Source organism: Serinus canaria, chromosome 23 (genome assembly GCF_022539315.1).
Source record: "Serinus canaria isolate serCan28SL12 chromosome 23, serCan2020, whole genome shotgun sequence".
Lineage (NCBI taxonomy): Eukaryota > Metazoa > Chordata > Aves > Passeriformes > Fringillidae > Serinus > Serinus canaria.
In genome coordinates, this window is record NC_066336.1 from 5,181,508 (window position 1) to 5,205,079 (window position 23,572).

Sequence of the window (23,572 nt, forward strand, 5' to 3'; positions counted from 1 at the left end):
TTTGGTAGCGCAGCCGGGCAGGAAGCGGCGGCCGCGGCTTCTCCTCCTCCTCCTCCTCCTCCTCCTCCTTGCCAGCCTGACAACGTGTCCCAATCCTCACCAGGACAGTGTCCCGTTCCTCCCCCAACTTTCAGCCTTGCCCCTCTCCCAGAGGCTCCCAAAGCACCCCAACCCCTTTCGGGGGTCCCAAACCTCCTGAGGACCCCGTACCCCAGCAGTCCCTCCTGGGGGGTGAACAGCCCATCCCGGCGGTCCCAGCGGGCCCAGCTGGGGCTCTCAAACCCCCCAGCCCCTCCGTGTGATCCCGCGCGGCTCCCGGAGCCCCCCCAGCCCCTCCGGGGGTCCCGAATCCCCCGGGGGTCCCGGACCCCATCCGGTACCTCGGCTCCGCCCACACGTAAGACCACGCCCATAACCACACCCACCGCACACATAGACCACGCCTTCCATTCAATTCACCAATCGCAGGGCGGAATCCGCCCCGAAGCCCCACCCACTTTGCCACACCCCTCAACCGTTCTGACCACGCCTCCGGCCCCGCCCTCCAATCGCGCGGCGGCTGTCCCGAAGCCCCGCCCCCGCCGCGCCGCGCGCCGTGCGCACATCCGGCGCGCGGGGCGGGGGCCGGAAGCGGCGGGCGCGGCGGGGCTGGGCGGCGCCGGGAGCGGCGGAGCGGGAGCGGCCGCGGGTGAGCACCGGGCACCGGCACTGGGCACGGCCCGGATCCGAGGGTGGGAGTGAGAGAGCGGCACCGGCACCGGGCACGGCCGGAGTTGGGCATCCCAGGGTGGGAGTGAACGGCACCGGGCACGGTCGGGGCTGAGGATATGAGGGTGGGAGTGAGAGGCACCGGGCACTGGGCACGGCCCGGATCCGAGGGCGGGAGTGAACGGCACCGGGCATGGCCGGGGCTGAGGATATGAGGGTGGGAGTGAGAGGCACTGGCACCGGGCACTGGGCACGGCCCGGATCCGAGGGCGGGAGTGAACGGTACCGGCACCGGGCACGGCCGGGGCTGAGCACGGATCGGCACCGGGACACGGCCAGATGTGGGGCCGGTACCGGCGAGAGTGAGCGGGCACCGGGATCAGGAGCGGGCACCGGGCGCGGGACCCGGCCCAGCCCCGGGGACAGTACCGGCGAGCCGGGACCGGGGACCGAAGGACCGCGGCCGGTGGGGGATCCCGGGCCGGGGGGCGGGAGAAGCCCCGGCCCGGTTGATGAGGGTGGATCTGGATCCCCTCGAGGCGGCGGTTTGGGGTTCATTTGGCCCGGAACGGTGCAGACACCCCCGCGGGGCTCTCATCGGAGCGGGGGCTCGGTTACCGGGGCTGCACCGGCTCACCGGGACGGGCGGGAGGCTGATCCGGCTTCTCCCCGCAGCCTGCAGCGAGGATCTCGGTGCTGCACAGCCCGGGCTCCCTCTCCATCCCCCGGCTGCTTCCCGTGCTCTGCCTGTTGCGGTTCCTCCTCTGCATCGTGCCTGGGGTGGGATCGATGTGTGATTCCAAAGCATTCCGTGCTGGCCGAGTGGGAAAACAATAATAATTACAATAATAATTAATGTTCTGCACATCCTGAGGCTCTGGAATCCCCTCAGGTGCCCTGAGGAACCAGGGATCCGTGCATCAGGACGCTGCTGTGTGTGCCCGTTCTGTTCCAGGGCCAGCCCTGTGTCCCTGGGATATTGCTGAGCTCTCTGAAAGCCAAAAATACCCCCAGTTATTCATGCGGAGAGTTCAGCCGAGCAGGCACAGGAGGGATGCTGAGCAGCTCCCATGCTCGGAATTCCTGATCTGGAGCTGGCTGCTGCATCCAGCCCAGCTCTGAGCCCACATCCTTGGTTACCTCCCTGGTGGATTCATCACCCTGGCAGGGAGAGGAAGTGAGAGGAGTGTGGCAGCTGAGGCTGGCAGGCACAAACCTCCTAATTCAGATGGTTGTGCTGAAAAAGGAGCCTTTGCTCCAGAGCTGAGCTTTAACCCCCTCTTAACCTCTGACTAAAACCCAAAATAACATTTTTAACAGCTTCAGGGGGATCTGTTGTATGGGAAAGCTGGAACAGGGGCCAGATGGATTTTTTTTTTTTAAAGCACTCTTGGTTTTCTAAATAAAGTGGATCTGAAATAGCAGGAGCAGCCAGCACGGGTTCTGGCGCAGTGTCAGCGAGTATTGTTGGACTATAAACAGCTGAGATCTCTGTCCTGGCAGCTGCTGGGACCAGCAATAGCTGTCTTGTGTTCATGGCTGCTCCTGACCACTGGCTAAATTCAGGCTTTTGACTCCTGCCTTGCTTCAAATCATTCCTGCCTTGAGGAGCTGAACTGTTTAAAAAATAAAAAAAAAAATAAAAAATTCTTCAGGCTTTTGGCAGATCTAAACGTTGGAAATCATCTGGTAGCTGATCCCCTGAGATATTCCAGTGTCAGCTCAGAAATAAACTGTGGTATGTTCCTAATTTAGTTGTCCCATCTTTATTTCTTTTGCCTGTAGAAACAGGAAGTAGCTGATGCAAATTCGGTGGTGCTGACAGCAGTGTGTCGGGCTCGGTGTGAGCAGAAGCGTAGGTTTGACTTGCTTTGGCTATAAAACCAACATTTGTGTCTTCCAGAATGTCTAAGGAAGGGCTCAGGTTCATGTGCTGTCTCAGGCAAGGAAACAATTTCATTTTTGGTGGTTTTCTGAGAATTTGCTCGCTCTGAGGCTGGGCCAGCTCCTTGATGCTGCTCAGGCAGGAAGCTCCTCTTGCTGGGATGTGCAGGGTTTGGGGTAACTGATGTTTTAGCAATAAAATCCCTTCCTTTTATTGCTCTGCTCAGCCTGTTTGTGGCACAGCGTGTCCCAGGCTGAGATGGGAATAAAGGGCAGTTGATAGATGAACAAATGTGCTGTGAAAAGGAATAGCCTCTCTGGCCCTGGGTGAAACTGCGTTTGCTGCTTCTGCTCCACTGCTAATCAAAGTTCAATTGAATTGGAATGAGATTTAAATCCTGTGTTGTGGGTCCTGGGAGGGAGAGCTGCAGCTCCAGCCCTGCCCAGGGAGCTGGGAAAGTCTCCCTCATCCCTCTGTACAGCAAAAATGACTCCTGGATGGTCTGTAGAACAAAAAAAAAAAAAAAAAAAAAAAAAATTACCTCCTGGATGGTCTGTGTGTCTCATCTTCCCCTTCAGAGAAGGGAAACGATATCTGATAATTTGCACTGAAACCTTTGAAGTCAATTTATCACTTTTTGTTGAATTATTTTACTTTTACAAGCCAGCAGACAAAACACTGTCTAGGTGCAGTCCGGGCAGGTCCCCTGTGTGGTTGTTTTTATTTTCCTTGCTGAGTGTTAATCTCTGGGTGGCAATCTCTGGTTTAGTTACAGCCCAATCGTTTTATTTCCCTCTGTGTGGGTATCCAGGCAGCAGAAATAGCTTCATCCACAGGGCAAAGAGCACAGGGAGGGTGAGTCAAGAGGAAGGACAGATCCAGGACTTTGGGTTGCCTGCACTTAGCTCTCATTTTGCTGCCAATTTACCAACTGACTTATCTTTTAAGTTGCCCTAATGCCACCCATTAAAATAAAATTAAAATGAGTTCACCATCTGCCTGACAGCAGCAGGTTTGCCGAGCTGCTGTGGGGCACTGGGAGTCGATGGCTCAGGAAAAAACAAGGCAGGACTTGTCAAATGAGCATGGGAGTCCCAAGGAACGCTGATTTTGGTGATTTTGGGACATTAATCCCCCCAGAGCTGAGGGATGTGCTCCTCCAGCAGCTTCCTTTGCTGCTGGGGGTAGGAAGCAGTTTTCCAGTTTTCCATCTGGATTTCTGCCCGGTAATCCTGACCCAAGCTGCAGTTCAGGCAGTGGGGCTGATCAGATTAGAGCCTGGCCAGGGATCAGTGCTGCAGAGCTCTCTTTGAGTCAGTTTGATTTGAGTTTGAGTCAGGCTGATCTTTAAGACAGCTGGTTTCAAGCACAGACTGCACTGCTGTGTGGTGAGAAGAGGACTGGTCTTTACAGCATTTTCTGGTTATTTTGCTCAGGAGACCACAGCTATTACAGCCCCAAAAACCTGTAAGGAAAAATAATAATTTGGTTGCCAGTGAAATCAGGTGCAGGGCTCACAATTAATGATGCAGGGCTCACAATTAATGATGCAGGGCTCACAATTAATGATGCAGGGCTCCCAGTTGAAGGTGCAGGGCTCCCAGTTAAAGGTGCAGGGCTCCCAGTTAAAGGTGCAGGGCTCCCAGTTAAAGGTGCAGGGCTCCCAGTTAAAGGTGCAGGGCTCACAGTTAAAGGTGCAGGGCTCACAGTTGAAGGTGCAGGGCTCACAGTTAAAGGTGCAGGGCTCACAGTTTAAGGTGCAGGGCTCACAGTTAAAAAGATGTAAGGCTCACAGTTAAAGGTGCAGGGCTCCCAGTTAAAGGTGCAGGGCTCACAGTTAAGGTGCAGGGCTCACAGTTAAAGGTGCAGAGCTCACAGTTAAAGGTGCAGAGCTCACAGTTAAAAAGATGTAAGGCTCACAGTTAAAGGTGCAGGGCTCTTCATTGCTCTGGTGACAGGGGGGACTGCCACGGAGTTTCAGCTTCTCTGGGCTCTTTTTTTGGAGTGGATCTGGAAGCCATCCAGTGGGGTTTAGTGCACAGTGTGTCCCCTGGTTCAGCATGGACAGAGGAGGAAGCTGCTTCTCTTCCTCCCCTCCCCTGCCCCCTGCAGCAGAGCTGCCTCTCCTGCTGCAAGCAGGCAGCAAAGGGGTGGAAAAAGGCCTTGTTTGTCTTGTGACATCAGCGCTGGGCTCGTGACTAATGCTGGATCTGCCCCATATCCTCTGGAAATGAGGTGAAAACGTGCACTTTGAAGCAGCAGGGCTGAGAGGGCTTGTGAACAAAAGCAAAACTCCGAGTGAGAACTTGAGGTTTCCTCTCAGAGGGGATCCAGGGTCAGCTCAGCTGAGTAAACCCTGCCTTCCTCCTGGAGCACTCTAGGGATGTTTTGGGAAGGACCCCCTCCTCCAGACAGGGCTTTGGGCTTCTGCAGGCTGCAGCAGCCCCTTCAGAAGGAAGCTGTGTCCAGGCCACCGCGGTGATTCATGCTGTAAAATCTTTTGATGAGTGGTGATAAGATAAAAGTGCCCCAGTGACTTTGCTGCTCCCTCCCTGCATTCCCTGGGCATTACTGGGCTGGGAGCGTGACCTGTCTTGTTGCTTGGTGCAAAGCAGTAATTAATGGAAAGTTTATGTGACTTTTAAGACTTTTTCCAGATGACATGCAGCAAATGGCTTGCGTGCCTGGGCCTCTTTCCTGTGTGGTGGCTGCAGAGGAGGCTCTGCAGAGCTGCAGAGGAAGAACAGGGGCTGTTGTTGCAGAAGCAGCTCTGCTGCCTCAGCTCGTGCAGCTGCTCCCCTTGGTGTGTGCCAGGGTGGCTCAGGCTCTGTGCTGGGGTGATCCCGAGCTTACAGATGCTCCTGGGAGCAATTCAGGACTCCAGGAGGTCCTTGCAGATGCATTTGGAGACTCAAACCCTGTAGATTTCACCTGGAGCATGTGAGCTCCCAGCAGAGCAGTTGAGCTGTGTGGTCACAGCTGGGACTTTGGCCAGGAGCTGACTGCAGTGAGAGCCTGGGCAGACCTTTGTGTCACTGAGTGGTGTCACTACGAGGTCAGAAGGTGGAAGTTTCAAGTCCTTACACATGTAAGGAGTCTTTAAAATGGAATAGAAACTATTAAGGAGTGAGTGTGGCAACAGCAAGAGGCTGTTGTGTAACCCAGCTGTCTCTAATGGCAGGGTGCACTGCTGGCCATCCTCAGGGTGCAGAGCTGGGCAGGAAAGATTCTCCTGGAACTGGTAGAGCTTGTAGCAGACAGCCATAAACCCTCTGTGGCACCTGGGGATGGGGTAATTGTGTCCTGTCCGTGCAGGTTGTGGACAGCAGCAGACATGGAGAGGCTGGTGGAGCGCCTGGAGAAGGCTGTGGAGCGCCTGGAGAACGTGTGCCAAGGCCCTGGCATGTGTGGAGATGCCTCTGCCAAAGGTGAGGCCCAGAGCACCTCCCAGGGCAGTGCAGAGCTGGCACAGGGCTCACTCTGGGGGGCTGGGGAGGGCAGGGGAGCCAGGCTGGAGGGGGCTGCCCTGTGGAGATAAAAACTCTGTGGCTGCAGCACTTCCTCAGCCCTGGGCTCAGCCTCCTGCAGGTGGGAGGTGCAGCCCGGGGCTGTGGCAGCCTGTGGGGTGCTCCTGGTGATCCCTGTGCTCTGGTTTTTTCCACAGGAGTGGCTCAGTACGTGCAGGCTTTCGATGCCCTTCTGGCTGGGCCAGTGGCTGAGTACACCAAGATCAGCAGAGAAGTTGGTGGGGATGTGCAGAAGCACGTAAGGACTCCTGTTCCCCCTCTGCTCCAGAGGTGCTGCCTCTCCTTAGGGCTGGAAGGGCCAAATCTGCTGTCAGAGTTTGCATTCCTCTAGCACTGGATCCCAGGATCTTTATAATCCCTGAGGATTCAAAGCAGATGCCCAGATAACCTCCAGGTTGCCACCTACACACTCAGGGTGAATCAAAGATTCTCCTGGAAATCCTGAAGTGCCTGGCTGGGTACAGACCTTGGGGCAGGCCTTTAGGAGGCTGAAAGCTGCCCAGCCCTGAGCTGTGCTGCTCTGGTGAGGTTCCTCTGGTGAGGGATGGGTTCCTCCAGGAATGTGCTCTGGGCTCAGTGTGGCTGGTCCCTCCCAGCTGGGGTGATTTGTTCTTGTGGCACCAGGGAATCTCCCTCATGTTTGTGTCTGTCCTTAGGCTGAGATGGTCCACGCAGGCTTGATGAGTGAGAGGGCTCTTCTGGTGGTGGCATCTCAGCATCAGCAGCCAGCAGAGGTGAGTGTCCCCAGTCCTCCTCCAGTTCCTCTTTTGGCCCAGCTGTGACACCCCAGGTTCCCCCAACACTCACAGCCACCCCTGACCCCGAGGGCAGAGGTTTCTGATCAGGGATTTCCCTCACTCTGGGTGCTCCCCAGTGTTGGGCAGAGCCCTGGATGTTGGTTCTGGGAGCTGCAGAACTGACATTTCCCAGCTGTTATAGCATCCTGGAGCTGTCAGAGCAGCCTGGGGCTGTCAGCTCACAGCTCCTGTCTCCAGTTTCACCTGGCACCAGCTCTGCTCAATCAGTGCTCCCTGAGAACCTGCAGACAGGAGCTTGTCTGAGCCAGGAGCCACCCTGGGATTTGTGTAGCTCCTGCTTTTCATTATGTGATGCTCAGAGACTTTCAGGCATCAAACTCCTCCAGGAGCAGAGCAGACACTCCTCTCTGCTGAATGGCCTCTGAATAATGGCTGGGCTTTTAGGATTGATTTGTCCTTAGCAGGTAATTTAACACTTTACCCTGGGCTGCTGCTTCTCAGCAGGATGTGTGGCTGAGAATCTGATCCTGAATGCATTGGCTTTTCCCTGCTGAGAACTCTTTTTTCCTGAGCAACAGGATCCCACCTTGCTTTTCTTTGCAGTTATTATCTCACTCAGTCGTGGCTTCTACTGTTACATTGTGGGAGCTGGATTTCTGTGCTCCTTTCCTGTTCACTGCAAAATAGATCTGCATCTTTTTACCCCAAAATCAGCGTTGGAGGGTTGTTATGTTCCACCAGGCTTGCTGGGATGCAGCTCTGTGCAGCCTCTAGCCTGAGAACCTGCTTACAAATCCCAGGGACACGTTATTTAAACAAAGGATTATGAACAAAGAACAGCCTTAATCTAGGGTAGCTCTTTGTGCAGGTTGTCTGGCAGGAGTCTAATTCTGGAGCAGCCAGTTTAAAATGCAAAATGTGTGAACTCTCAGTGCTTGTGCTGAAGAATTTCCCCATCCTGTGACTGGAATGTGCTGCTGGGCTGGAGCTTCTGAAAGTGTGGCCTGGCCAGAAGTGCTTGGGACCTCTCAGTTTTCATCTAAACAGAGATGAAAAAGAAGCAAAAGCAGAAGCTGAGGTTTTGGAAGGCAAGTTTTGCCCAAATTTGTCCCTCTCTGCTGCCACCAGCAGGAGATTCTCCGATGCTAAAGGAAGGAAAAGTTGCCTCAGAGGCATCTCTGGAAACATGGAATTGGCTCTTTGCTGTGCTCTGACCCCAGAGCACTTCTGGCACTTCCAGTCAGCATTCCAAGGGAACAGCACACAGGAACAAATTTTTACCATCCAAATACTAAAGGATTGACTTGAGAAATAACTGGAATCCTCAAATCTGGCTTGGTGGGGGTGACCTTTGAACTTGCTGGGACTCTGGTTGTGGGGCAGGCTGTAGGTGCCAAACCTGCCCAGCACCCCTTTCTCTGAGGGTTCGTGGAGGAAAAATCCAACAAACTGTTGGAACAAAAGAACCCAGGAAAGGCAAATGCTATTTCTGTCCTCGTTACTAACAAGCTTTGTCAGTGTCTCCTGGATTGAACATGAGTCACAGTTCCTGGCGTTCTCCCACGGCGCCGATCCGATGGGAGCAGTGACTTCAGCTTGGAGGAGCTGGGCTGTGGGACCAAGCCTGGCTTGGACAGGGCCAGGCCTGGACAGGAGCTGCAGCAGTCACTGCTGCCAGTTGGAATCTTGTTCTGAGTCCCCATCAGCTCAGCTGTGCAGCCATTCCAGAGCCTGCTAATTAATCTCCTTAATTGTTGTCCCTGTGTGTCGTTGTGCAGAACGCGTTCTCAGACCTCCTCAAGCCCATCTCGGAGCAGATCCAGGCTGTGCAGAACTTCAGGGAGAAGAACCGTGGCAGCAAACTCTTCAACCACTTGTCAGCAGTCAGTGAGAGCATCCCAGCCCTGGGCTGGGTGGCCATGGTGAGGACTCCATGGGAAGGGCTTTTCCTTGGGCTGCTGGGGAGAGCCTGGTGGGCTGCTCAGTGCCAACGTGTTCTCTCTCTGCTCTAGGCTCCAAAGCCTGGTCCTTACGTGAAGGAGATGACTGATGCTGCCATGTTTTACACCAACAGGATCCTCAAGGAGTACAAGGATGTGTAAGTTCACCTTTTCTCTTAGGGCTGGTGTTGAGCTTGGCCAGCTGGGGCTGCTCCAGCATCTGACCGCAGCTGCTTTCCTCAGCCTTTAATTCCTCCTCCTTGTGTTCTCAGAGATAAAAAACAAGTGGACTGGGTGAAAGCTTACCTGAGCATCTGGACAGAGCTGCAGGCCTACATCAAGGAGTACCACACCACAGGGCTGACCTGGAGCAAAACAGTGAGTGCTGGCTGCAGCAGGGAGCCGCGGGGCGAGCGCGGGCTCAGCGCTGCGGGAGCGGAGCCGGTGTGAGCTCCTTTCCTCTTCCCTGCTCTTCCAGGGTCCTGTAGCCACAGCAGGGGCCAAAGCACCACCTGCCCCCCCGGCTGGGCTTGCACCCCCACCTCCAGGGCCTCCCCCTCCTCCTGCCCCCGTGAGCTCCAGCACAGACGACTCGGCCTCGCGCTCGGCGCTCTTCGCCCAGATCAACCGGGGAGAAGGGATCACCTCGGTATGGCAGGGCTCAGGGAGGGAGGGACTGCTCTGCTGCTGCTCCTGCTGCTCCTGCTCCTTGTTTTCTTGCTGCCCTCAATGCACCTGCTTCAAAATGACACCAAAACCCACCTGGTCGCAGTCTGGGGCTGGCGCTTTCCCAGGGACCAAGGGAGCGCTCCTGGGGGAGAATTGTCACCCTCATCTGGCAGGTGGAGCAAGGCATGAACTTCCAGCTGTAAATACCTGAGGCTGAGCCCTGTGGTCGCCTGCATCTTTCTGGTGCAAAAAGTGCAATTTGGCAGCTGTTGTTTGCACACATTTTTCCTTTTTTTGTGTTCCCTGGTGAGCACATCAGGACATGGGGTGCTGGGCTCGAGGCTCTTTCCAGCTGCAGAGTGGAAGAGCTGGCACACTCTGGTTCTGTGGTTCACGTGGTGTTCTTGTCAATATTGCAGCAGCATTTCCTGCTTCCTCCTTCCCTTCCTGTCACTCACACTTGGGCTCAACTTAGCCCCAGCCTCAGGAGTTTATTTGTGTTTTGACAAGTGTTATCTTGGCTGGTGTAACCACTGATGGGTGTTTGGGGAGCTGCACTCCTGCAGGGGAGCTGCCTCTCAGCTTTGCCTTCTCTTGCAGGCTTAAGGCACGTCTCAGATGACATGAAAACCCACAAGAATCCAGCCCTGAAGAACCAGGGGGGCCCCGTGAGAAGCGGCCCCAAACCTTTCACTGCTCCCAAACCTGCCTGCAATGCTAACCCCTCCCCAAAGGCACCTCCATTGCTAGAATTAGAAGGCAAAAAGTGGAGAGTGGTGAGTGCCTGGTGCTGGCAGGAGTGGGTTGGAGGGATGGGAGCTTTGGAGAAGCAAAGGGGGCTCTTCTGGAGAACTTTCTCCTGAGAGACACCAGCCTGAAGGTACCTGCTTGTTTTTAAAGGGATTTGAATGGATTAATTGCTCTGCATTCAGAAAATAAAGTCTCTTTCCTCTGCCTTTTCAGGAAAACCAGGAGAATGCCACTAACCTGGTCATCAGTGACACAGAACTGAAGCAGGTAGCATATGTTTTCAAGTGCACAAACAGTACACTCCAAATCAAAGGCAAGATCAACTCCATCACCCTCGGTGAGTGGGGAGAGCCCTGAAAGCTGCTCCTGCCTGCTGGTGTGTGTGCAGAAGCTGGAGCCCCCAAAACCTCTGTGCCCTGATCTGCTTTTCTTTGCAGACAACTGCAAGAAGCTGGGTCTGGTGTTTGATGACGTGGTGGGCATTGTAGAGATCATCAACAGCAGGGATGTTAAAGTTCAGGTGAGTGCCCTGTTCTCTCTGCTGGCTCTGGAGCAGTTGTATTTCCAGACCAGGAGTGTGCAACTGTGGAGAATACCCATGAAACACCATCTGTCCCTTGGGAAAGGGCTGAAATTTGTGTCTTTGAGCTGTTTCAGGGTTTGGGTAAGAGCTGAGGCTCTGTGAGGTGGAAAGCACATTTGACTGCCAAAGCAGGAGGCCAGCAGCAGGATTTATTCCAGTTCAGTTTGGGCATCTGATTTGGGATGGTCAGTTTGCCCAATGCTGGCTCAAGTTTTGTTCTGGAGAGGTCAGAACATGAAACTGAGGAAAATTACAAACAAAAATTTTGGATTTCTGCTAAAGGTGGGAATATTTAAATCCTGTGCGATCGTCACGGGGAGGGCTTGGAGTCCAACCTCTTCCTTGAAAGAAAACACACCAAAAAATGCTGTGGCTGTCCTATTTAGGCTAATTCTGCTCTGGCCCTGCCAGGTCATGGGTAAAGTGCCAACGATTTCCATCAACAAGACAGATGGGTGCCACGTGTACCTGAGCAAGAGCTCCCTCGACTGCGAGATCGTCAGTGCCAAGTCCTCGGAGATGAACGTGCTCATCCCCACCGAGGGGGGGGACTTTGTAAGTGGAATCCTTTGGGAAGTGGAAAACTTTGAGAGTTTGCTTTGGAATCCTCCTGCAGCCCTGTTGGGGCTGGGGGATGCGGGAGCTGTCTTGATAAAGCCCTGCAGGGAGTGTTGGTTACAGTGGGGGGAGGTTTGTGGAGTTTGGAGGTTGTGAATGATGATCTGATTTATAAAAATGGCAAAAAACATCTGTAAATAAGATTATTGCTGGTTTGTGAGAGCTGCTGCTTCCTCAGGATCTCCTGGGTGGGGCAGAACAGGCACCAGTGGTGGTACAAGAGGTAACAGCACAAAGCTGAGAAAAGAAATGCCTGAAGCAGTGGGAGTGGTTACTAATCTCAGCCATAAACTGATTTTTGACAACAGCTTTCTGTTTTTACCCTCCAGACTGAATTCCCTGTCCCAGAACAGTTCAAGACAGTGTGGAACGGTCAGAAGTTGGTTACCACTGTGACAGAAATTGCTGGCTAAGCCGAAAAGCTCCAAGGCTCATCCCTCCCCTGGCCCTGCTGTGGGACAAATCTGCTTTCAGATGATTCTCTTAGATTTCTTGTACCTTTCTGCTCTCAAACTGCTTCTCTTCTACCCGAGAGACACAGCTGCCTGCCATCGCTGAGGTTCCTCTGCCTGGGCTTGGGGTAGGTGGCGGGTCAGTGGTTGTCACCTCTCTCAGCAGGAAGGTCTCTTCTTCTCTCCCCTTGTCCCATCTAACTGCACCAATCGATCAGAGTCTCGGTGAACTTCACAGCCAGTCCTGGCAGTTGGCTTTCAGAGTGTTGTTTTTGTATTGCCTTTAAGCAAAACTGTTCATGTGAGAGGAATGTTGTCCCCTTTTTTAACGAGTGACAGTGTCTGTCAGAGGCCACAGTAGCCAGCTGTCCTGGGAAGCTCCTGCAAGCTGCTCACTCCAGCTCTCTGGAGCAGCCGCTGGCACCACAGGACACAGGAACGGTTTTGTCGGACCAAAGGCTGAGGACCTGGGCCAATTCCACCCTGATTTCTCTTCCATCATTCCCACTAGCTCAGTGCATTCCTGATTGTGCCATGACAGGAGGCTTTCATGCCCCAGTGCCACAGGAAGGCTGCAGCGGTGCCACCACGGCCACCCAGCAGCCTGGCTGGTAGCTTGGAGCTGAGCACCTCTCATTCCATGAGCCCTCCACCTTCACGAGGCAACCTTTGCCCCAGGGCTTCCTTCCTGGAGCAGCTGAGCTCAGGTTCAGTCTGCCAGGATGGTTTTTCTGAAGCTGTGCCCTTCCCCAGAGGAAGGAGCTCCTCCATTCCAGGTCAGTAGTGCAGAGCTGTAAATACCCGAGTTGGATCAAGTCGGTTCATCACTCTCTTCCTCATCTGCAATCAGCCCCCTCTGAATCCTCCCCCTTTTTCCCCTTCTGTTGCTTGGCTCTTTATTTTGGTGGAAGCTTGTAGCCTCTGTTCCAGGGCCCTGGAGCAGAGTGGTGGATCACACAGTACTGTACTGGCCCATAAAGGGAGCTGCACGTGCTTTGACCTTCATTTTTTTCCAACGCCTCGGGTGGCATAAGCATATCTGAAATGCATTTCTTCTGTAAAGTGTCAATGTTCTTTTTCTCTAGTACAAAACTTACAAAAAAAAATTAAAAAAAGGAAAAATTATGCAATTTTTTTTTTATTTTGAAACTGTCCTGTGACTTGTACTTGTCTTCTCCTGAGGCTTGTGAAAAAACCTTTCTTATGTACTTAAGATTATACAGAAGATAGAATAAAGTTAATGCCAACTTGCTCATTACTATGGCTCTTGTCTCATTTTTGGGAGCACAGGGGAGCTCAGGCTGGACAAATTCCCCCTCTCTGCCCAACCCTGCCTTGGAATATTCATAGAATTTCCTCAGCTCCCCTCCAAACACAGTCAGCAGCTGTCCAAGCTTTTATTTAATTGGTTAGATGGTAAGCTATTTATTGATTTCAGTTGTACAAAAGAACATAAACCAAGCCATTAGTTGAAAACTGTTCAAGCTGTTAATACTGCTGAATTCCAAACCCTCTTTTTTTTTTTTCCCAGAAACCCCTAAAGTTGGCCTTTTCCCCCATGACTGCCCTGCACACAGCCATGAGAGTCTTGCTGATCCCTGCACTAGTGAGTGGGGTTAATACTGCCAGGGTGCCCTGCAGGAACAGGGGTGGAGAGCAGCTCTGAGAACTGGGGTGGATTCCCCAGGCCCTGTGTCAGAGTCAGGGCAAGGCTCAGCCCAGCTGGGAGTGCAATTCCACCCTGGCAAACCCCCCTGGGCTAAACCCCCTCTTGTTCCCCTCCCCAAGTCCCTGCAGGCCTGGATGCACCTGCTGTGCACAGTGGCTGGTGTTGGTTACAGTGAAAGCCCTGCCCTGGGCTCCCGGGGAGCTTCACTGCAGGAAGGGGAGGATGGTGCTGTCAAACCACTCCTCTGAGAAGTGCAGGTGATCCCCCTGCACCCCCAGGAACACCAACTTCCCTGCTTTGTCCATCTCCTGCAGCCCCAGGCGATCCTGTGGGGAGAAAGGAGAGATTCCACTGCTGCTCTCCTCCTCGTGGAGGGGTTAAGGGATTCCAGGGGACTCCTTGGAACAGGAGCAGAGCTCATGAGGCACTGAGGGGGACCCTGGGCCAGGCAGGAACCTCCAGTGTCATTCCCTGGGTTCCACCAGTGCCAGGAATGGCTGGAGGGAAATGTCCCCCCCCAAACAAACAGCTCCTGGCATGGGAGGCAATGCCCCAGGAGTGACAAGAGCAGGGCTGTGGGGCCCCAGGGACAGGCAACAGGGGACACAGCAGAAGCCCCCAGCCCCCAGAACTCACCTCTTTGTACAGCGAGGTCTCCTGCAGCGGGATGGTCTCCTTGGCTTGGCCACTTTTGTAAAACCCAAACCACTGCACAAAAATGGATAAAAAATGAAGGAACAGCTGCTGAAGGAATCCCAGGAGCCAAGCAGGCTTCCATGGCAGCATCAGGCTTGTGTTTGTGCCCAGCCTGCCCCTCTGTCACCAAAGGAGAAATCCCAAGAGCTGCCCTGCCTTCCTCACCTCAGAGATTGGAGGGTCCACCATGGTATCATTGAGGAATTTCACCATCACAAACTTCTTCAGAGCCTTCAGGTTCTTCTTGTAGGTCTCGTTGATGCCCTGGATGGAAGCAGGAGAACACATCCAAGCCACTGGAGATCCCAGAGAGAGGGAAACTCTTCAGCCTGAACCCTCCCAGGCTCCTGCTGTGCTGCAGACAGGGCAGAGTGTCCTTACCCTCTCCTGGTTGATGTCAGCCAGGAAAATGCTGTTTTTCCTGTACTCCTCCTCCTTCAGCGGGTCGTGCCAATACTCTGCTTGCACCAAGCTGCAGAGGGGACAAAGCAAAGCTCAGCCTAGAAAGGCAGAGCTGCTCCTGAGCCTGGCCTGGCCTGGGGATGTACTCACTGCTCCTGCACAGCCTTGCTGTAGGCTCCCAGGTCCAGGGTTTTGCGGATCCAGTCACAGAGGTGGGAGCTCTCCCCGGGGCAGCGTGGGAAGCCGTACACCCCTGGGCAGGACACAGCTCAGTCACCAAACTGGGGCCTGGATCCCTCCTGCTGCACAAAAACCACCTCTTGCACAGCAGGAGCAAGAGTCACCCAGGTAATCAGGCAGCTTTTAGCCCTGCAAGCTCTTAGACAGCCCTCCTGTCCTGGGGGCTGTGGCACAGATAAGGGATGGGGAGTGCTGGGTGCTCCCTACAAATCCTCCCTCTCCAAACAAACAAACAACTCCAGGAGCTGTGGGATGCTCAGGGCAGAGTATCTGGAATTCTCTGCCAGCCACTCTTAACTCCACACTCCTTAATTCCTTTTCACAACTCCCTTTCCTTGGGGCTTGGGCCTTCAGGATGCTGGCTGTAAAATACCCAGGAGGTTCTGTTTCACAACTGTAGAATTTTCACAATTTTTCTAGCTATTTCCCACAAAATAACTCATCCCAAGAGCTCCCAAGGTGTGTAAGAATCCTACCCAGGCAGAGAAGCCAGCTGCTGACAGAGCTCCCTTTCCACTGCCAATTAAGCAAGATCAAGATAATGAAATCAGCAAACACTAATTGGGCCAAACACATCACCAGATCCAGCCAGAAGCAAAGGGACAATTAAATTGGTGAGAAAGTGATCAGAGTTTAGGGAAGAGCCCCAAAAGGTGCCCAGGAGCTGTGCCAGGGGGCATTACCTTGGTGCTGTCCCCCGACGGAGATGAGGCTGAGCATGGGAGGAGCAGGGCACCTCTGGGCCACAGCCCTCCTGTGGGGGAAGAGCAAGGAGCTGAGCAGAGCCTGCCCAGGCCACGGGAGCAGAATCACAGGCTTGGAAAAAACCTCCAAGGTCATTGAGCCCACCCCAGCCCCAACCCCTCAACTCAACCCTGGCACCCAGTGCCACCCCCAGGCTTTGTTAAACACCCCCAGGGATGGGGACTCCACCACCTGCCTGGGCAGAACATTCCAGAGCTTTATCACCCTTTCTGTAAAAACCTTTTCCCTGATATCCAACCTATATTTCCCCTGGTGCAGCTCGAGGCTGTGTCCCCTCATTCTGACAGTTGTTCTGTGTGGGCTTGGGCACTGGGATTGAACCCTGCCTGGAAGAGCAGGAAAACACAACCTGCCCCCTTGGAGCACTCCTGCATTCAGGAATTAACACTTTGTGTCTGCTGAGCACCTCTGAAAGGTCATAAATGAAGATCTGAACCCCCCAGGGCCCCTGAGCTGGAGCAGAGTGCAGACTCACAGGAACTGGCCTCCCTGGGAGAAGCCCATGGCGTTGTAGCCTCGCTGGAGCTGGGGGTCCTGGGCCAGCTGCCTGCACACCTCCCTCACCTGCTCGTTGACATTCATGAAGAAGCTGTTCTCCATGTCCTGGGGATCAGAGCAGGGTGGAGCATTTGCACCTTTGCTGTGGTTGGTGCTGCTCTAAGCTCTGCAAGCAGATCACTGACATTTGTGGTTTAGAAAGAGGACCTGAGCTTTGACAGGGACAGAAGTGAAATTCCAGTTCTGAGACTTCCCTTTACCTTCACTTCCCTTTCCCTTCCTGCTCTGGTTGGCACAACTGCCTCACATGGGACACTGACATTTCCCCAAACTTCTTCTCAACTTGAATCCCTTCAGATTTTGGTCACATAGATATAAAACTTAAAAATCAAACTTCTCCAGAAGCCAGGAAACCACTCACACTATACATTATTATTGAAAGAAATTCCCCAGCACTACAAAAACCCATGAAGGTGCAGCAGTGTGCAACTTCTTACACTGAAGCAAATAAATGTTTGTAGATGGAGAAGCACGGCCAGGGATAAAGCTCTGCCCCAGCACAGCCTCCACCCCACGCACTGCCTGCACTGGCTGAGTGTGCTAATCACTGGATTTGCATATTAATCCAATTTAGGTCAGGGATTTGTTTTCCCCCAGTGCTTTTCTGCAGGTATTAGCTGGACTTTATCGGGTTCTACCTGTCAAAGCTGTTTACCCCACTGAGAACAGAAAATTGGCAGGGAGGCAGAGCAGGAATCTCGGTGGAATCCTGTTAGAACCGCGGCTGCAGCGGCCCAGCCCCACCCCGCACGCAGACACGCGGGTGACACGCGGCTCTCACCTGGATCAGGCTGCTCCCGATCTTGAGCGACAGAACGTAAATCCCCGGGATTTTTTTCTCCACCAGTTTTTTGATGTAGCCCATGCTCACCGGATTGCAGCAGCTGTCTCCTGCCAGAGGGAACACCAGGATGCGCCACCACGCCACGGCCGCGGGCCTCACCTCACCTCCACAGACACACCGCGAGCCCCGCTGCCACGGGACCGGGAGCGGCAGCACCTCCCGGTCCCTGCCGAGACCGGCGGTCCGGAGGAGGGGGACACCGGAGCGAACGCCCCTCGGTCCTGCCCGGCTCCCAGTCCAGCCCCGCCGCTTCCGCGGCCCTGGCGGAGGGTCCCGGCTCACCCATGCCGTGCCAGATCACCAGGGGCGTGGCGGCGGCCGCGGGGCCCAGGCACAGCCCCAGCAGCGCCAGCACCGGCACCGCCGCCCTGAGCGCCGCCATCTTGGCCAGTCACATGACCCGCCGGCGGCGAGGGGAGGGGCAGGACATGGGGGCGGGACCAATCAGGGGCGTGGATCGCAGACGAGGCGTGGTCTAGCGGCGGGGGCGTGGCCTCAGGGCTCCTTGAACCCCGGGTTCGAGTCCCGCTGGTTCCGGTCGCGCCCAGAAATCCCAAATTTGCCCAAATTTGCGGCCGCATCCCGCTCCCCCCGGGACACGCAGCCGGGAAACCCACGAGGCCGCTGCCTGCGTGCTGCCCACGTGGCACTGCATCCTCTCTGCCCTGCCGTGCGTTGGGAATGGGCCGGGGCACACCCTGGCTGGTTTCCTCCTGCAGCGGCGGGCGCTTGGCGCAGCAGCCGCCAGGAAGTTTTTCTCAGCACCGAGGGAGGACGAGCCTTCATCGGCCACCCAGCCTTTCCAGCACACTGCGTGGCCTGCTGTAAAGCACTTCCCGTTTCCTCCCAGGGGATGCTGCTCCCAGCCCCTCCCTGGTGGCTTGGCTGCAGTCCCGCGGCTGTTTTGGTCCTTCTCACGCTGGCCTTGGCAATAATCAGCCTGCCAGGGGCAGGCATCCACACCAACCACGTGGATATCGCACATCTCTGCCCTCCCTGGCTCTGTGTCCTTCCCTTTCCCTGTCCCACGAGGCCTCTGCAATTCCTGGTCTCCCTTTCCTCTGTAGCTGCTGGCATTGGAAGCTAAGGGTGAAATAAAGGCTTAAAATCCCCCCCCATTCTTGCAGGGATGTGAAATAAAGGGTTAAAATCCCCCAATTCTTGCAGGGATGTTGCTCAGCACCCCAGGCAGTGTTCCTGCAGTGAAGGAAGGGACAGGAAGCACCCATTCCTCTCTCTCCCTCCCTGTGACAGTTTTCTCCCTGCCTCGCTCAGGAAATCTTTGCTCTCCCTCTCCTGCTGGGAACCACAAACACCTTTGGCACAGTGGCAGGATCAGTGCTGCCTGCAGCTGGACTTCTCATCAGCCAGGTGAAAACCTGGGGCCAAAAACCAAGAGCACATCCCTGGAAAAAACCAAACCTGCTCTCAGCAATGGATTTCTTTTGTTGCACTGAATCAAAAATGACACCAAGCCCACCCCCTCTCCCAGAGAAAATGTGCTGTGGCACCTGGCAAAGCAGAGCTCTGGACTATTCTGGGGACAGGGATGACTCAGAGCAGGAAGAGCTCCATGTGGGACCCCATCTGGATTAATCTGGAGATGGGGAGAGGGTCGAGGGAGTGGGTGAGTGGGAAGCTCTGTGCCAGGCAGGGAAAGCTTCCTGAATTCAGCAGAGAAATGCCAAGGGAAGAAATGTCTCTGCAGCAAGATGGGCTCTGGCAATCCTTCCCTGTGAGGGTGTAAAGCCCTGGCACAGGGTGCCCAGTGCAGCCCCTGGATCCCTGGCAGTGCCCAAGGCCAGGCTGGACACTGGGGCTTTGAGCAGCCTGGGACAGTGGAGGTGTCCCTGCCATGGCAGGGGTGGCCCTGGAGGGGCTTTCAGGTCCCTCCCACCCCGAAGCACCCCACAATTCTCTGATTCTCCATGTCTGGAGTCGAGCAAAGCTCTTTGCTGCTGGCAAGAGTCAGGAGCAGAGGATGGGATGAGCTCACACCATCGAGTGCCACAGTGGGGCGGTCACACAGAGGCAAAGGGTGACACCCCTGAGCTCTGTTCTGTCCCCCAGCATCCCCAGGATGGCTGGAACAATTCCTCCTCCCTCTCTGCAGCCCTCAGCCTCTGTGCCTGATCTTGGCCACAGGCAGACCATGCAGGCAGGGCAAAGGGGGGCCCTGCTGTGGAGAGGGGAGGGGGCACAGCACCCCCAGCCCCCTGTGCCCGTGGGGAGCAGCCCTGCAGCACAGCCAGACCCCACAGGGAATCCATGGATTGCTGGGAGCTGGAAGCCAGCCCAGCCTGCAGCTATTTCCAGCAAAGCTCTTGGATGAAGGAAATCCATAAGGAAGCAGCAATGTTACTTTTTAACCAGAGGCTTTTCACACCCCCTGAGAGGAGACTCCTGACACTTTTTTTTTTCTCTCCTTAATGAGACAAGCTGATTATTCATTTATCCTTCATCCCTGCTTAGAAGCAACTGGGGCAAAAAATAATTGATGGCATTAGAGAGCTGGGGCTGGCAGCAGTGATCACAGCCTTGGGGAGGCAGGGAAAGGGGATAAACAGGGAAAGCCTTGAGCTGGTGCCATCCTCACTGAGTGTGAGCCTCATTGAAGGCATTTTCTGCTCAGTCTGTGGCCACTGAAGAGAAGCTTGGACTTCAAAGTGGTGTGAGTTTGGGCTGCCCACTTCCCAGAGAAGCTGAGTGCAGCAGGGAATGGGCTGCCATGCTCCCAAATGGTACAAAAAGAGGATCCAGATCCCAGACAGAGCTCTTGAAACACACCAACATTTTCCTGAAAGAGTGAAGTGAAACTGGACTGCGCTCCCAGGTCTGCTTCAAGGAATTTGGGGCTATGAGGGTGTGAGAGGCTCTGATAACCACACTCACTGAGAGCTGCTCCAATATTGGGTGCAGCATCTCCCACCAAAGCTGCTGCTGGGGATTTTGGGTGAGAACAGCCAAGGAATTAAATTGTATTAAAGTATAACTGCTCTGGGGATCTGAGCCTGCCTTTCCCGATCCTTGCTCCAAGGAAGAATGAACTTTGTTTCGGATTTTCTCTAAGTCATGTCTATCCTAAGTCAAAAACTCTTAATTCTTCTTTTTCTGTTGCATGCTCTGCAAGTTAGGGGGTTCCCAAAAGAACCCGAAAGGGAGTGTAGCTGGGACTGTAGCTGATCTCAAAAGGATATCCCACAGAGGGAAAATCATTCCCAGTACGGAAATTGGGGTTCAGGAAGGGTTCTGGCATCAACCAGGGCTGGTGAACCTCTGCACTGCGCATCGCATGTTTGGGTTGCTTCTTCCTCTCTCGGTTAATTGTAATTACAGTTAATATTTACCGTAATTACTGTATTTGGCTTTGTTTTCGATAATGAGCATTAATTAAGGGAGGTTGCCATGGCAACCCGGCCCTCCGCCCGCCAGGGGGCGCCGCCGCTCCGCGCGCTCCCACAACTCCCCGCGGCCGCGCCCCGCCCGCCTCTTCCCCGCCTCCATCATGGCGGTGAGTGCTGGAGCCGCAGGCCGGGATCGGGCCGGGCGTTCTCCATCCGTCGCCATCCGCTCTCGACGGGGCTCGCCGTGGCGCGGCCCGTGCGGGCGGGAGCGGGGAAGGCTGGCGGGAGAGGCGCGGGGGCGGGATGGGCGCGGAGGAGCCGGTGGGGCGCTCCGGAGGAGCGGCTGCCGTGACAGGCCGCGGCCCGCCCGGTGGCGGCGGCGCTCCAGAAGGGGCCGCGGCGCCGGGGTTCGGGCCCGGCGGGGAGCGGGACGCGGTGTCCGCCTGCGGAAGCCTTTCTCCGGACCCCTGGCGAAGCGTCCTGGGGCTGCCGGGGTGAGCGGCGGGCCGTGCCCCGGACAGCCCCGGTTACCCCCGGTGTGGTCTCTCCGCAGCAAGACCAAGGTGAGAAGGAGAACCCGATGCGGGAGCTGCGGATCCGCAAACTCTGCCTCAACATCTGCGTCGGGGAGAGCGGGGATCGGCTTACCCGCGCCGCCAAGGTGCTGGAGCAGCTCACGGGGCAGACCCCCGTGTTCTCCAAAGGTGAGCGGCTCCGGAGGAGCCCTGGCTGTTCCCTCGGCTGTTTTCCGTCCTTTCCCGTGGGTGCGGTGGCAGCGCGGTTCCCAGGAAAGGGCTCCTTGGCAGAGCCCGGCTTCGGAGAGCTGCTGGAGAACTGGGGGGCTTCAATATTCAGGGACTCGTGCGCGTTCGTGTCGTTTTAGTTCTGTCTCCAAACTCAAGCTGCTGCTTCGCCAGCATCCCTAAAGACTGAACGTGGGGCTGCCTCGGTTCTTTGTAATTCCTTGAATTTTTTGGGTGTTGAGAAGCTCCAGATCCCCCGGGGTGGGAATTCTCTGGCTGTCCCCTAAGTGTAACTGTTGCTGCCCACAGCCCGATACACGGTGAGGTCCTTCGGGATCAGGAGAAACGAGAAAATCGCTGTTCACTGCACGGTTCGCGGGGCCAAAGCAGAGGAGATTCTGGAGAAGGGGTTGAAGGTGAGGATTTTGGGTTGGATCTTTGGTTTGTGAAACAACAGAACTCTTCCTTTCTGACTGAAGGGGTGTGTACTCTGAAATGTGGTACCTGATCTAGGTACAGGTCAGATGCACGGGATGAAGTGTTCACACTGTTTGCCTGGGTGCTGTTTCAGCTTTATTTAAGAACTAGTTGGTGCAGCAGCTGATTTCTTTTGGGGTTTTGTCTTTGCTGCTGGGATTTGGAAGTAAAATTTTTGGGAAAAGACTCAGTAGCTTGTGAGTGAGTTGGGGGTCTGGTAGCTGTGGGCAGGAGTTTTAATTCTTCCAGTCAGGAGCAAAATAACGACCAAGAACCAACGTTTCAGGTGCGAGAATACGAGTTGAGGAAAAACAACTTCTCAGACACGGGGAACTTTGGCTTTGGAATCCAGGAACACATCGATCTGGGCATTAAATATGATCCCAGTATTGGGATCTACGGCCTGGATTTCTATGTGGTGAGTATTCCCTGTTTGCCGGGCTTGGGGGAAGGCTCCGGAAGGAGCCTAGAACCAGCACTGGCTCCCTTGGACTTGCTGGAAAATAAACTTGGGTTTTGTTGACGTTTTTCTAATCTGAGGTTCCCAGAGCTGCCATAAAATCCCTGATTTATGACAAATCTCTCAAAGCCTCTTCAGAAGCAAATCTTGTTGCTCTGACAGCAACTCCTGGGATAACACAGAAACCCCAGGGCTTGTTTTGGGGAAGGAGAGAGCAGCAAGGCATCACTGAGGAGGAAACTCCAGGCTTCCTTCCTGGAGAACTGCTTAGTTTAGGAAAACAGTGCCAGGATGAAGCAGTGCTGTTGGCTTTGTCCCACAGGTGCTGGGCAGGCCGGGTTTCAGCATTGCTGACAAGAAACGCAGGACTGGCAACATCGGGGCCAAGCACAGGATTGGGAAGGAGGAAGCCATGCGCTGGTTCCAGCAGAAGGTACAGTCCATCCCCAGTTTGTATCCCAGGAGTATCCCAAGGAGCAGCAGAATGCCTCCTGGAAAGGCTGGAGCAAATCGCTGGGCAGATCTTGAGGAGTGCTGAAATTGTGGATTTTTGCTGTCCCAGAGCAGTAGGAGCTGCTGCTACTGAATAGAAATGTTTGTGCATTTTTGGGTGTGCTGAACTGAGAGAGCAGCTCTTGGCAGGAGAGCTGGGAGGAATGGCCAGCTCCTGTGTGGCTCCCACAGTTTTTGGAGTTTGTGGATCATGAGTGAGGAGGCAGGGTTAGGATTTGTTGGTCTGACACAGCTCCAGGCTCCGCTGGCCACACTTGGAGGATGGAGAGATCCACAAATAAAACAAAATTTTGGGCTTATCTGTCCAAATAATGAATGGGAGCTGCTGAAAGCTGGGTTGGAAATCTCAGAGGTGGGGACTGCTGATAGTTTATTGGGTTTTTTTTTTTTTGATAAAAAGTGTGGAGTCTGCCTGGACCTACACAGGTCACACCCTGAGCAGGGAGGTCTCTGCCTGATCTTGCTGAATTCCTGTTTCTCCCATCCTGCCTGGTTGTGCTTAATGTGGCACAGTTGCCCTCAGGGCCCAGATTTTGGGTTGCTCAGACCAGCCCGTGGAGGGTGTGGCTGCTTGTTCCAGGGATCTTATCTGAGCATAGCCCCTTGGACATTCCAGCACAGCACAGAGGCAGCTGGCTGCAGGAAAACTGCTCTTCCACGTCTGTGTTGGCTTGGAATGACTCTGGTGGCTCAAGTTTTCTGCAGCAGCACTGTACTTTTACCTGATGGTGACTTCTCACTTGTTTTTTTTTTTTCTTTTCCCCTCACAGTATGATGGCATCATCCTTCCTGGTAAATGAGCAGTTCCTGTTGCCAGAGAAGTAAATAAATTTTTGTAACCTCTAACTTGTGTTGTGAATTTTGTGGGGAGGCTGATGGGAGTGAGGGTTCCTTCTCCTTCACTATTATGGTTTGGCTTCTTTTTTCCCCTTTTTGTGTTTTCCAATCCATGCTGCAATCCAGTGCTGCAG

General features: G+C 54.6%; 3 protein-coding genes across 4 annotated transcripts; 2 read left to right on the forward strand and 1 right to left on the reverse strand.

Annotated features, from left to right (window-relative positions):
- Positions 1-587: 587 nt before the first annotated feature.
- On the forward strand, positions 588-13,148 carry CAP1 (cyclase associated actin cytoskeleton regulatory protein 1). 2 transcript variants are annotated; one of them, XM_050983232.1, is made up of 13 exons: positions 588-688; positions 5,909-6,021; positions 6,258-6,358; positions 6,777-6,854; positions 8,657-8,800; positions 8,891-8,976; positions 9,091-9,196; positions 9,297-9,467; positions 10,087-10,263; positions 10,451-10,574; positions 10,675-10,757; positions 11,232-11,375; positions 11,768-13,148. In XM_050983232.1, the coding sequence occupies exons 2-13, from the start codon at positions 5,928-5,930 to the stop codon at positions 11,849-11,851; spliced, it is 1,392 nt and encodes a 463-aa protein (XP_050839189.1). In that variant the 5' UTR covers positions 588-688; positions 5,909-5,927; the 3' UTR covers positions 11,852-13,148. The 2 variants fall into 2 exon arrangements, with proteins under 2 accessions (XP_050839189.1, XP_050839190.1); XM_050983233.1 differs by lacking the exon at positions 588-688 and adding an exon at positions 764-787 and having other exon boundaries at positions 9,297-9,465; positions 10,085-10,263.
- Positions 13,149-13,268: 120 nt separating this feature from the next.
- On the reverse strand, positions 13,269-17,487 carry PPT1 (palmitoyl-protein thioesterase 1). The gene is made up of 9 exons (XM_030231757.2): positions 17,347-17,487; positions 17,002-17,111; positions 16,138-16,265; positions 15,581-15,651; positions 14,808-14,910; positions 14,637-14,727; positions 14,421-14,519; positions 14,196-14,267; positions 13,269-13,885 (listed from the first exon to the last, which is right to left on the reverse strand). The coding sequence occupies exons 1-9, from the start codon at positions 17,444-17,446 to the stop codon at positions 13,763-13,765; spliced, it is 897 nt and encodes a 298-aa protein (XP_030087617.1). The 5' UTR covers positions 17,447-17,487; the 3' UTR covers positions 13,269-13,762.
- A 2,993-nt stretch (positions 17,488-20,480) lies between these two features.
- On the forward strand, positions 20,481-23,447 carry RPL11 (ribosomal protein L11). The gene is made up of 6 exons (XM_050983374.1): positions 20,481-20,575; positions 20,962-21,112; positions 21,461-21,567; positions 21,915-22,046; positions 22,411-22,521; positions 23,372-23,447. Exons 1-6 carry the CDS (start codon positions 20,570-20,572, stop codon positions 23,399-23,401), a joined length of 537 nt encoding a protein of 178 aa, XP_050839331.1. The 5' UTR covers positions 20,481-20,569; the 3' UTR covers positions 23,402-23,447.
- Positions 23,448-23,572: the final 125 nt, after the last annotated feature.

Coding starts and splice junctions, on each gene's coding strand:
- CAP1 (XM_050983232.1), top strand. CDS start 5,928: ATGGAGAGGCTGGTGGAGCGCCTGGAGAAGGCTGTGGAGCGCCTGGAG. Junction 6,855..8,656: donor AGCATCAGCAGCCAGCAGAG/GTGAGTGTCCCC, acceptor GTCGTTGTGCAG/AACGCGTTCTCAGACCTCCT. Junction 8,977..9,090: donor CTCAAGGAGTACAAGGATGT/GTAAGTTCACCT, acceptor TTGTGTTCTCAG/AGATAAAAAACAAGTGGACT.
- PPT1 (XM_030231757.2), bottom strand. CDS start 17,446: ATGGCGGCGCTCAGGGCGGCGGTGCCGGTGCTGGCGCTGCTGGGGCTG. Junction 14,911..15,580: donor CGTCGGGGGACAGCACCAAG/GTAATGCCCCCT, acceptor TGTCCTGCCCAG/GGGTGTACGGCTTCCCACGC. Junction 14,268..14,420: donor TGGACCCTCCAATCTCTGAG/GTGAGGAAGGCA, acceptor ATTTTTGTGCAG/TGGTTTGGGTTTTACAAAAG.
- RPL11 (XM_050983374.1), top strand. Junction 21,113..21,460: donor GACCCCCGTGTTCTCCAAAG/GTGAGCGGCTCC, acceptor TGCTGCCCACAG/CCCGATACACGGTGAGGTCC. Junction 21,568..21,914: donor TTCTGGAGAAGGGGTTGAAG/GTGAGGATTTTG, acceptor CCAACGTTTCAG/GTGCGAGAATACGAGTTGAG.